This window comes from Populus trichocarpa, chromosome 17 (genome assembly GCF_000002775.5).
Source record: "Populus trichocarpa isolate Nisqually-1 chromosome 17, P.trichocarpa_v4.1, whole genome shotgun sequence".
In the NCBI taxonomy this organism is placed as follows: Eukaryota; Viridiplantae; Streptophyta; class Magnoliopsida; order Malpighiales; family Salicaceae; genus Populus; species Populus trichocarpa.
In genome coordinates, this window is record NC_037301.2 from 4672285 (window position 1) to 4685035 (window position 12751).

Below are 12751 nucleotides of genomic sequence, written 5' to 3' on the forward strand. Positions count from 1 at the left end.
TTCAAATGAAAAAAATATTTTGGGAAGTTAGTTTTACATTAATTTCAACATAGTATATAGAAAAGTTGAAATATAATTTACTTTTACATAATTTTTAAAAATTAATTTTTTTTAACATTCAAAATAATTCTAAACATTAACCTGTGGTTTAGATATTTACAAAATTAATTGTGTGAATAGACACAATGGCTGTGCCCATAGCAAATTCTGTTTTTTTTTTTGGTTCACTGTTCAAAATATTCTCTCTCGAAAAAAACAATAAAAAAAATCCACCACTAAGAACAGCCTTTCCCCTTTGTTTTCATCAACGCTACCACCAATCGCCCCCCCAAAAACCCCAAATTCTCGCCCGCAGGCAAATTAGGGTTTTACGATGACAGATCGAAACAACACCACCATCACTGCCGCCGCTACCTCCACCACCAATCACTCAGCTACTAAACCAATATGGATGAAGCAAGCAGAGGAAGCAAAACTAAAAAGCGAGGCAGAAAAAACCGCAGCAGCGAAAGCTGCATTCGACGCGACCTTCAAAGTATTATCAGACAAGGCTGAGAAGCCCGCGGATTCAGATTCCGAGGAGGAAGATGCAGAGGAGGATTTGGCCAATAAACCAGTGGGACCAGTTGACCCCAATAAGTGCACGGCGGCAGGGGGTGGCATTGCCGGTGGGACCGCGTGTGCACCTGCCACGTTTATGGTTGTTACTAAGGATGCGGATGGGAGGAAAGTTCCGAATGGAGGCGCGGTGATTAAGGTTAGGGTTTCACCGGGAGTGGGAGTTGGGGGAACGGAGCAAGAAGGGAATGTGAAGGATATGGGAGATGGGACATACACGGTTACATATGTGGTGCCGAAAAGAGGGAATTATATGGTTACTATTGAGTGTAATGGGAAAGCTATTATGGGGAGTCCTTTCCCTGTTTTCTTTAGTGCAGGTATATATATTTATGGTTATGGATTTTTTGTGTGTTTTCTATGTGAACTTTATGTTGGCTATACAGTTCTAGGTAATGTTGTCTGCGGTAATGAGTTTGTATATTGCTATTTGTCAATCACTTGGAATGTTTTCAACACTTTTATAGGCAGCATGTGTATGACTTGTTCATTTTTGCAAGCAAATTTTGAATTATACATTGTCTTGGTTCTTTTGTCCGGATTTTTTTTGGGGGGGTTGTTTAAATTGGAGCGATACTGTCTTGACGCTTCTGAAAATTTTGATTGTTGATCTAGTATGATAATGTGCTGCATATCTTTATTTGGTTTATGCATGCATATGGACATTTGCAATTTCTTTTGCATGGAAGTGAGGGAAAAGGAATAATTGGGATATTTTCTTGTGTGGTTTGTTAAAGTAACTAAAGATAATGGAGGATCGTTTTCCTGATTAAATAGCCGCTAATAATTTGTAAATTGTCTATCTTTTCCTTTAATAAGCCATGTTATCTCACCATCCAATATATCCTTGAACTGTTCCTGACTTGTTATTCAAATATTCAGTCTTGCTATTCATCTCTAACACTTTTAGGTATTGAATTGTTGTCATGCATCGCAGGCACTTCGACTGGAGGGTTGCTGGGTATGGCTCCTACAACAACATTTCCAAACCTTGTGAACCAGACCATGCCTAACATGCCAAATTACTCGGCCAACATTTCTGGGGCATTCCCTGCATTACTAGGAATGACTCCAGGCATTACTTCCAGTGCTTCAGGTGGTGCTATTTTGCCTGGAGCTGGAGCATCTCTTGGGGAAGTTTGTCGAGAGTACCTTTATGGTCGGTGTGCAAAAACTGATTGCAAGCTGAGTCACCCTCCACAGAGCTTACTGATGACTTTGTTAGCCCCAACAACCTCAATGGGGACTCTTAGTCAGGTGCCTATGGCGCCTTCTGCAGCTGCAATGGCTGCCGCCCAGGCTATTGTTGCTGCCAAAGCTCTTCAAGCTCATGCTGCTCAGTTGCAAGCGCAAGCTCGGTCAGCCAAAGATTCATCTGGTATTCTCACCTCTTATTAGCTGCTCATGCATGTATCAGATAGCTTGTATGGATCCTTTCTTTTCTCATTGCCCGAAGCTATTGATTTTACTTGTGCTGTACCTTGGTTTAAGTATTTTTTTCCTTTCATTTTATGTCCAAAGTTCTTACTGCTGAGCATTTATCCCCTTGCCAGGATCACCTGACAAAGCTCGGAAGGAGGATGCACTGAAGAAAACACTCCACGTTAGCAATCTCAGCCCGCTTCTGACAGTGGAACAGCTGAAACAACTGTTTAGCTTTTGTGGCACAGTTGTTGAATGTACCATTGCTGATTCAAAACACTCTGCTTACATAGAATACTCGAAACCTGAAGAAGCAACTGCTGCTTTAGCATTGAACAATATGGATGTTGGGGGTCGGCCTTTGAATGTTGAGACGGCTAAATCTCTTCCTCAGAAACCTATTTTGAACTCTTCCTTTGCTTCATCTTCTCTGCCGATGATGATGCAGCAAGCAGTTGCCATGCAACAGATGCAATTTCAACAGGCTTTGCTTATGCAGCAAACTATGACTGCACAGCAGGCAGCTAACAAAGCTGCAACAATGAAGTCGGCAACAGAGTTAGCAGCAGCTAGAGCTGCAGAAATAAGTAAGAAGTTAAAAGATGATGGGCTTGTCACTGGAGAAGGGGAAACAAAAGCAGAATCCAAGTATGTCAGCTTATCTCTTTCTTTTATAATAGATCACTGATGATAATTTGCATTACTACTACTCTTTGCTTTTGCCTCACATTAAGATTTTGGATTAGATAAATACCACAGTGGGTCTTTCATAATCCCTTTTCTCTTTTTTATTTGAGAGACATGGTACAAGAAAGGAACACAAGGTCTTCTTGGTATGATTTTTTACTACCATGGCTTTCTTTCTTTCTCCCCTCCCATATCTGTTAGCCTTCATGAAATCATTTGTCAGAACTGAGTTGCCTGAGTTGGTGGAGAGTCCAACTTGGGGCTTATCAATTTCTAATACCGTAGTTATTTAAACATATGCAAACCTTTTATCTTTTGTTAAAGCATGCAAGTTTGAGAATTGTTAGGTGATTGTTTTCAATTTGTATAACAAATAAACTAGACACTCTAATTAAAACTTAAAGACTTTGCTCTTTGGTTTTTTTCTCGACTGATGAGTTTATTGCCTCTTGCAGGTCACCACCCCCGCCTCGAGCAAGGTCCAGATCCAAGTCGAGATCACCAATTAATTACCGAAGAAGAATGAGGTCACCTTCTTACTCCCCCCCATCCCGCCACAATAGAGACCGTAGATCTAGGTCCCCTGTGAGATTTCGCTATCACTCAAGGTATAATTACGAAAGACGATCATATAGAGATAGAGATAGTAGAGATGATGGTGATAGAACTAGAAGGCGGGAATTGGATAGATCCCGTGATCATCATTCACCTGTTTCAAGGAGAAATAGGAGCAGGAGTGCAAGCCCTCGAACAAGAAAATCCTACAGAGCTGATTCAGGCTCGCCAAAACATCGCCAAGAAAGTTCAGCTCATAGATCAAGAAAAGCATCAGACAGTGGTTCAAGATCACCTAGGCATCATGGAGGAAGTCGATCATCCCCAAGGAACAACCCAGATAGCAAGCTCAGGTACAGAAGGCGCTCACGCTCTAGGTCCAAATCGGTGGAGGAGGCCAATGACAAAGTGGATGAAATCCGAGAAAAAAAGTCTAAGCAGCATGAGAGGAGGTCTAGGTCATTATCTGTGGAGCTTAAACACCATGGAAGGAGGCCATCCCCTAGAAGTTCAAATGAAGATGACTCGAAGCACAGAAGTCGGTCCAGGTCAAAATCTGTGGAAGTTAAACGCCATTCCAATGAGAAAGTAGACAAAACTGGGGATGGAAAGCTGAAGCACCGTCATAGGAGGTCCAGGTCAAAATCTGTTGATGATAGGCATCATTACAAAGAGAGGGGAAATGAAACCAGGGATAAAAAAACAAAGCATCAAGATAGAGGGCGGTCTAGATCAATAACTGCAGAGGGAAAGCATCACAGAAGTAGGTCATCCCCAAGAGGTAGGGATGGGAGCAAGTCAAAGCACAGACGGCACTCCAGGTCAATATCTCCAGAAGGCAAGCGGCGGTCCAGTCACAGGGTAGATCAAAATAAAGATGAAAAGTCTAAGCACCGCCATAGACGAAGGTCACCATCCGCTGAAGGTAAACACGGCAGATCTCCAAGAAGTTCAGAGGAAAATAAATCAAAACACAGGAGGCGCCCTAGGTCAAAATCTGCCGAACGTAAACGTCATTCAAATGATGAGAAGGATATTAGAAGAGGGGAAAATGAGACTCATCATGAGCATGGATCAGACAAAACAGAAGATGCCAATGAGGAAAAAAAATATTTTATGAATGAAGAAATGGTGGATTTAAAACATAAAGGTTGTGATTCAAAGGAACTGGTGGAAGACATGGTAACGGGGAGCAATGGTTTGCCAAATTCAAGCAATGAAGAACCATAGTTACTGAAAGTTGAACATCCAAAGCTGAACTCAAATGGTAATGACAACTAATGCGAGAGGAAAAAAAATATTTTTTCAATGTTGTTGGCCATTAATTAGCTTAATATTATCCTTGCCTGGTTTACAGAATTTGAAGAGCGTAAGAGAACTGAAGTTAATGTTTGAGGACAGCATATAATGCTTGGAAGAGAAGCTGTTTTTCACGGAAGGCTCTTTTTTATGTTTTGTTTTGCTGTGCACCTATTTGAGAAGCTTGCAGAGACGCATGAACTTAATTCCAGCAGAATCAGCCTTTGCTCGCATGAAGGGCGATTCTTACAGAAGATTTCTTGATGTTCTTTGGTTGTTGGATTTTTCTGCCAGCTTTGGCTCCTCATAAATATGCGCACTTGTGTGTTTGTTTATCTTTTGCAGGTTCACTTGTAACAAATTGGAACTAGAGTCTTTAAGGCTGGGCTGACCATGATAAGGATTATATGTTTCAAATGGTGTTCTGCTGTCATCCGGGTCAACCATTCAATCTTTCTAGCAAAGCTTCTATTACTGCTAGATGTATGTTGGACTATTACTACCTCTATTGCTAACCGTGCTTCTTTTATATATATATATAAATGTTTATTTGAGAAAGTATTTCTAGTTTCAATTTCTTTCTTCTTTTTCCTTTTGAATTTGATATGATATATATAAAATTTCATATATATATTTTTGTTAATTTTAAATCTTAATGAGGTCTTAGGCCCTTTGATGGAGTGGTAGAAACTATGCTTTTATTACATAATACAGCAGCATGTACCTAGTTATCTTGCTGTGTTAATGTTTTTTGGATCATAAGCATGCCCTGCGTGTGATCGAGTGAAAGCTTACTATAGTTCTGGTTTTCATATCCTCCCATCATGATTTAGGTCTGCCCATCTCCATTTACAGTTTTCCATCTCCTTTCATCATTTTTTCAAGATGAAAGCTTAAAGAGTGTATGTGGTAGGTAGGTTGATAATGGGTTACACATTTATTTATGTTTGATGGTGTGGTGGGCTGTCATACCCCAAATACATGCAGGTTATACATGATGTTTCCATTGGAGCTGCCGACATCAATGAAAGGATTGTTGATATTTACTGATGTAATGAAGGTATGCTGTCAGTAGAGTGGGACGGCTATCTGTTGAGCTTTCCACCAGTCATGGCATTTTTAGACTTTTACTAAATTCAATTGGATGGATGTGTCTGTAGTCAATACTTGTGTAACTTGGGCCAACATGTTTTAAAACCCAGTGTCTTATTCCTTTCCCATCTTTTTCCTTTTTTCCTTTTCCTTTCTTTTCTCCTTCCAAAGGTGTCTGTGTTAGCGAAGCTATTTTTGAGGTCAAGTGAAACCAGAGTCGCTGGGATGAATAACATTACAGTTGCACAATGTTGTACATGAGCAGACTGGGTGACTAAATTTTTCAGTGAAATGCAGATTTTTTTTTCCACAGGTAATTTCTATTCAACTGTTAGGATGAGTTCTGTTTCATGATAAAGCTTCACTAATGCTTGTGTCTTCCACGCAGATGATTCTAAATATTGACACTGCTTTCTCTAGTGATTGAAAACAGGAACTTTATGTTTGGCCAAAATGATTCAACTTTAGTTTGGAATTATAAATGTGCTTAGAGGTGCTCTTTCTCTGTTGCGTCCTTCTGTTCTTCAGATCCACTTTTATATGATTGCTCTGTTTCAAGTGGCTAGTTTCGGCAGAGGTGTTTAGGGCCTGCCCTGTACTGTAAGTGCCATTTAGTTGTAAATATTTGAGCGTCAAACAAGTTTTCTTGAAATTTGACCTTGATTATTAATTTACCAAATAGTCTCTGTGTACATCAAAATGCAGATTAATTCACGAGTTTCCTTTTCTTTTTCCCTTTTCGGTTGTTTGGGGTGGGGTGGGGTTGTGAAGATAGGAGAGGAAGAGAATGAGTAAAACACAAAAGGGGGAAAAAATGCAATGTTGGCCGTGGTGGGTTTATCCAATGTTTTGGTCTCCCTATGAGCTGTACTTGTCAATGTTAATTTCAGGAGATACAGGCGAGTTGGCTGGTGAGAGGAGTGGAAAATGGGTGTTAATCGGAAGGATTAGTCTTCCTGCCGTGAGATGATGAGAGAGGTTAGTGATTTTTTACTTGTTTTATGTGCGTCAATCTGTCATCCAATATAATAAACGAAGCCTCTGTGTGTTTCCCTCCCTTTCTCCTCCGTTTCTTTTTCTTGATAGGATGGCATGAAAGCTGAAGCAATGGGTCCCTTTGGTGTGATGAGGAACTAGCTGTCCATAAGATGAAAGTTGTTGCGTCGTCCTTCTACCCTTGCCTCTTTTCTTTTTTCTTTTCTTCGTTTTCCTCTCCTCTTTCTCTCCCTCCCTTTTTTTTTCCTTTCTCAGTCAGTGGTGCGAGGACTGCTTTAAGGAAGGGCTCCACGGCATCCTTGATATAAGCATTTGCCTATGTGTGTGCTGTTTTCATGTCTGCTGTGTTGTGTATTGTTTCTGTCTGCTTTGTGTCTCAGTTTTGTCTGCAAGGGATTATCAAACACTCGAATAGCCGAGGAATGTTATGATTATGGTTTTTTGATTCTGCGTCGTTCGATGTTAGATTGAGCTCATTGATCGTACAGTATTACATGAAATGAGGGCTCCCTTGTAGCTATGAAAGGCCAAAAGAGACAGGAATTTCTAGGAAGTAACTTTTATAGTCTAAGGCCAATCACTAGAATACAAAGGATATTTTGGGTGTGCTCTATCAGTCACAAGCCTACGCCATACAAATAGCAGCCATAGACAAAATTTGATGAGCCAGACGGGATAGGAACCGATTAGATTAGTTAGGTGCGAGTGAAGAAAAATCAAAAAATCAATTAAATTGAGAAAATTAAAACAAATAATTGAAAAAACTGAATTATTAAATTGATTAGAATATTTTAAAAAATATTCGGTTCGGTTTTGGTTTGGTTTCACAAGTCTGAAATTGAAAAATCAACCGAACTGAAAAATAAAAAAACCAAACCGAAAAAAACCAAACCAAACCGAAACTAACACCATTAGAAAGTCAAAAAAAAAACCCAAAAAAATAATATAGTTTTTGGTTTTTAATATAAAATAACCAAACTGAAATCAAATCGAACCATACTAAAACCGAACTGAACCAAAACTGGTCGGTTGAGTTTTGATTTTAATATAAAATAACCAAATCGAATCAAAACTGGTCGGTTGGATTTTGATTTTTAATATAAAATAATTAAATTAAAACCGGTCAGTTTGAACTAGTTATTTTTCCTAATCGAATTGAAAATAATTAATTACTCATTTCTGTTGACGTAAACCTGATGCTAGAGCACCTAGAAATGAACTCACAGGATAAGCATTAAATCATTTTCTCGAGGAATTAACTAAGCTGGCTTGGCCTTTCATAAAGCAGGGGAGGCAGCACCTTTTGCATTTGTTTTAAGCACATCTTGTTTTGGGTCACGAGCTAATTTTGTGGGGTTTTCTCTCTCGAAAACATCAATTTCAAGAGCATGCCCGTGGGGTGATAATCTTTTTTTTTTTTTAAATATATTTAGAAGGATGTATGTTGTAACGCACAAGTCATCCGATTATTGTTTTTAATTGCGAGTTCAGCATTCAATTAAATTGACTGAGTTTCTCGAGGATAAAAAAACATTGTTGTAGTGAAATAGCTATGCTGATTGCTTATTAATTTAATGCAAGTGGCGGTCCAAATGTGCTTGGAGGGAGACCCTTTGCGGTTTTAATATTATATAGTTTTAATGCTTACATCAACAATTGCAGACAGAAATCTAAGGTTCACTTGTCTTTGTTCCTTCGAAAAGGTTGAATTCTGAGATCTTAGGCTTGATTTGATTCTTAAATTAATACATTAAAGACTATATAAGCTTCACTTTCAAGACAACCTGTTTAAATTCTTAAGTGCTAACCCATGCTTATTTTGTAAGTGTGGTTGAGATTGTTTTTTAAAGTGTTTTTTCACTCGAAAATACATCAAAATAATATTTTTTTTATTTTTTAAAAATTATTTTTGATATCAGAGCATAAAAATGATATCAAAATACTAAAAAAATATTAATTTAAAAAATAAAAAAAATTAAAGTTTTTTAAAAACACTTTTAAAAAGCAAAAACAAACCGATGTGATTTGCACCGGTACATCGCTCTTTTATCGCAACAAAAGTGACGTCGCAACTATTGTGTGAAAACAAACTTTTTTTTTTTGTATTTTAAAAATATTTTTTTTATTTCAGATTAAACTTTTATAGTATTTTCAGATTATATATTGGAAATAATTTTTTAAAAATAAAAAAAATACTATTTTAATATATTTTATAATAAATAATACCTACCCTACCTACCTTGGTATTATATGTTTGAAGCGAAGAAATGAGTGCTCTCAAGCCATAACACTGCCCCCACAGCATCTCCTTTTTCATGTTAAAACTGATTGATTGTGAAGGACAACTGATCTAAAATCACATGTCTATGTCTACTTACTTAGTACTTGCCAGATAAATATAATACTAAACAGCGGCGAATTTACCATGTTCTTAATAAATAGTCATTTATTTATTATCATATATGCCCAATTATGGAGTCAAATTAATTAGAAACTTATGATTGGTTTTTATAAGATTTTCAATGTAATAGTAATAACAGTGTGTGTATATATATATATATATATATATATTTTTAGATTGTTTTAATTGATATTAATTTTTTTTAAAATATTATTTTAATACATTTCTAAACAAAAACTAACTGCTATCACACTCACAAACACATCCTTAAATTAAATCATATACCTACGAACCATCAACCATAAATTAAAATTTTGAACTAACACAGATTTTCTTAACTAATATATTTATGGTGTATAATACCATTTTTGTTTTGCTAAAAAAAAAAACTAGTACAAAAATGTTTCAAAGCTCAAAACATGTGTTTCGGAAAAATTAAGGGTATGTTTAGGATTGTGGTAGCGGTGACGGTTCAAAGTGTTTTTCTCTTAGAAATGCATCAAAATAATTTTTTTTATTTTTTTAAAATTATTTTTGACATCAACACATCAAAACGATCTAAAAACATAAAAACAAATTCATTTTATACAAAAAAAAATTTAAATTTTAAGGGAACACAGTGCACCAAACATGCTCTAAATGTTAAATCTAATAGAATCCATTCGAATCAATATCAAAATTGAAGCATCCGACTTGAATTTATAAGACCTAATTTTATCTGTTTATTAATCCAATTCATTGATAATCCTACTTATATTAAATGATACACAAATTCTAATCACACACACCACGTGTCATGCGATAGACTATGTTATTCTAGCGAATTGTTTTTAAAAAAATAATGCAAACATTTAATGATTTTGATAGGAAATGAAGTCTGACAAATTCGAATGTCAATGGTTTATTGTTTATACTTGAAAGTTCAAACTAAACCTTCTAGAAGGAAAATTAAAATTTCATATCTTCTTTGACTTATTATTTTAAAAAATAATAAATTTTAAAAATAAATTTTAAAAAATAAAAAATACTATATTAATATATTTTTAAATAAAAAACATTTTAAAAAACAACCTACAATCAAAAACTTATATCTTATAACTCATTAGGAAATAAGAAATAATATTTTCAAACTTAAAAGAAAAAAGAAAAGGAATTTTAACCATTTTTCAAAGAAGAATAACTAGCATGGAGACTTGAATAGCCGCCGGCGCCGCCTCCTCTGCTCCACGCCTCCACCCACCCCCTTTCAATCCTAAACCATCCAACCATAAAAGTAAAATAAAAGTTAAATATGTAACTAATATTTTCCATCAATTTCTTGTTTATTATAATTTATTTTCCTTTTATTTTCTTAAAAAAATAGAAAATAGAAGTAGGTAAGGTAAGAAAATTCGTATAAAAAGAAAAAAAATTGTAATTTTTTAATAATTATAAAAAAACTATAGTACGAGGATAATTTTTTTACAGAATATAAATTGTAATTTTTAATAATTATTAAAAAAAACTATAGTATGAGGATAATTTGAATTTTAAATTTTATTACTTAACAGGTTACAAACAAAGAAAATTCACAACATTCCAAAGATGCTGTAAAATAAAATAAAACTCTCCTATAAAACCCGCCCAAAAATCTACATATCGTCTGCAACACGAAAAACACAGAACACTAGAGAGAGATGCGTTGCTATGGATTAATGATCCCAGGGAGCGAAACCACTCGCTTCTATCAATCGCCGTTGAAGCCTGACCCGAATCCAATTCTCCGGGTTAAAACCGTTTCAAGAATCCCAATCGGGTCTTTCAAAACCAAAGCCACAATAAATGCAAAAGTCGGCGCAGAATTGGGACAGATGAGCTTTTATGAGCTACTGGGTATAACAGAATCCGGGACATTGCCGGAGATAAAACAAGCGTACAAGCAACTGGCAAGAAAGTACCATCCGGATGTTTCACCGCCGGACCGGGTCGAAGAGTATACCCGGAGGTTTATTCGGGTTCAAGAGGCTTATGAGACTTTATCGGATCCTAGGATGAGAGAGATTTATGATCGTGATATGGCTAAAGGTCTTCATTTAGCTTTCTCTGCTAGGAGACGTTATCCTCATCAAAACGACGAGGTATTGTTTTAATTTTTATTTTATGTGCTTATACAGCTTCTTCTTCTTCTTCTTCTTTTTTTCCAATTCTTTGGAGATGAATTTGGGGTTCAATATTTTTTTTTTATAAATGATTGGTTATTTTGGGATTGATTTGGCGTGTTTCAATCTGGGTAATTTTTTTTTTTTTCCCTGGGAAGTTTGTTGTTAGATTGGGTTTTGGTGATTTTCCTTCTTTAATTATTAGCTAGTTTGTGCTAGTTGGCCTAGAAAGGTACGGAATTTGCTGGAGATTTTTTTTTTTCTAAGAAGAAAAGAGGGGCTTTGAAATTATGTGTTTTTGTGCTGGTCAATTTTTGTTTATATGCTAACAGAGTTTAGTAGAAACTTTCTTCATGTTGGAATTGATTGGCTAAGAAACAGAGAATTAATTTTTAATTCCTTCAATCCTTTTCTGTTTAGATCTTCACTGAACACTCCTAAGTTCTTGTTTTTCGCTGGCTTTTTCGGCCTCTCTCCTTCGTGAGAATTGTTGTTTTTGTATCTAAGTATTTCAATTTGATCGTTTTATTGAATAAAAACATCGCTTTTAGAATCTTTGATGAGGTTAAATCACCTTGTTTTTCGGTAGATAATGGAGATGTACACACGTTAGTTGACATAGTAGATCTTTGCGTTTGCCTTTTACCTTTGTTATCTGGGTTCTGATGTGTTAAAAAAAGCACCAAAATTAGGTTAGTTTCGGCTTTAGGCTGTTGTTGTATGATATCTTTTTATGCTTATTGGGTTTTTTTTTTGCAATCAGGAAATGGAAGAGAGAACTGAGTGGAAGAATCGCTGGCAGTCTCAGCTATCAGAGTTGAAGAGAAGAAGCACGAACAAGGGTGCTGGTGGGAGCATGTCATGGGCAGCTCGAATGCGAAGACAAAGGGAGGGATTATCTGAAGACCTTTAGATAGGTTTTGTTTTACTTTGTATATACTTGCTTTTACACGTTCCTTGTATAGATGTTCACGAAGAACTGTCTGGTTAGCATTGCTACAAGCAGCAATAAAGTTAGATCAGCAAACAGTTATCTGAGATTGGAAATTGTAGAGTTGTTTACATGACTATGCCAACCATACTTACTGGCCATTTATGTTGTACATAAAGTTCACTGCTATGACCTGCTCCTATCAGTGTTATTTCCGCTACTGAAGCAAAAATTAGTTTCTGAAATATCACATAGCAAGTTTTGAAGCGTATTTCTTTCATTTTATCCCTCCCCCTCCATTTTTATTTTTCTTGTGTTTTCTGTTTGCAGAGTGCTGAAATTCATGTAAAATTATACCTGTCAGGTTCAGGTTTTATGGAGAACGCTTTTGAAAAGCATGGATGAATGGAATTCAATCTTATCTTCCATTAGAGGCCACATTTTACTCTACTCTCTGTCCCCCCCATCTTTTCCATCATAAAGTTCTTCTAGATAGAGAATCTTGATTCAATGTTTTCTTGCGTCGCTCCTTTCCTTCTGCTATTTTGTTTTCCAGTCTCGCTCCCTGATTTCCTGGGAAATTTAATTCTATATATATATATATATATATAT

The 12751-nt window shown here is 36.2% G+C and overlaps 2 protein-coding genes across 8 annotated transcripts; both read left to right on the plus strand.

Annotated features, from left to right (window-relative positions):
* The first annotated feature begins 259 nt into the window (after positions 1-259).
* Positions 260-7145, plus strand: LOC18107089 (uncharacterized). Of its 7 annotated transcripts, XM_052448416.1 has the most exons (9): positions 260-938; positions 1556-1996; positions 2172-2688; positions 3183-4549; positions 4640-5064; positions 5569-5641; positions 5845-5986; positions 6564-6651; positions 6760-7145. In XM_052448416.1, the coding sequence occupies exons 1-4, from the start codon at positions 374-376 to the stop codon at positions 4510-4512; spliced, it is 2853 nt and encodes a 950-aa protein (XP_052304376.1). In that variant the 5' UTR covers positions 260-373; the 3' UTR covers positions 4513-4549; positions 4640-5064; positions 5569-5641; positions 5845-5986; positions 6564-6651; positions 6760-7145. The 7 variants fall into 7 exon arrangements, with proteins under 7 accessions (XP_052304376.1, XP_052304377.1, XP_052304381.1 ...); XM_052448417.1 differs by having other exon boundaries at positions 5569-6273; positions 6445-6651; XM_052448421.1 differs by having other exon boundaries at positions 5569-6273.
* Positions 7146-10656: 3511 nt separating this feature from the next.
* On the plus strand, positions 10657-12410 carry LOC18107090 (chaperone protein dnaJ 20, chloroplastic). The gene is made up of 2 exons (XM_006373019.3): positions 10657-11187; positions 11972-12410. Exons 1-2 carry the CDS (start codon positions 10747-10749, stop codon positions 12119-12121), a joined length of 591 nt encoding a protein of 196 aa, XP_006373081.3. The 5' UTR covers positions 10657-10746; the 3' UTR covers positions 12122-12410.
* Positions 12411-12751: the final 341 nt, after the last annotated feature.

Coding starts and splice junctions, on each gene's coding strand:
- LOC18107089 (XM_052448415.1), top strand. CDS start 374: ATGACAGATCGAAACAACACCACCATCACTGCCGCCGCTACCTCCACC. Junction 939..1,555: donor CCCTGTTTTCTTTAGTGCAG/GTATATATATTT, acceptor CATGCATCGCAG/GCACTTCGACTGGAGGGTTG. Junction 1,997..2,171: donor GTCAGCCAAAGATTCATCTG/GTATTCTCACCT, acceptor TCCCCTTGCCAG/GATCACCTGACAAAGCTCGG.
- LOC18107090 (XM_006373019.3), top strand. CDS start 10,747: ATGCGTTGCTATGGATTAATGATCCCAGGGAGCGAAACCACTCGCTTC. Junction 11,188..11,971: donor ATCCTCATCAAAACGACGAG/GTATTGTTTTAA, acceptor TTTTGCAATCAG/GAAATGGAAGAGAGAACTGA.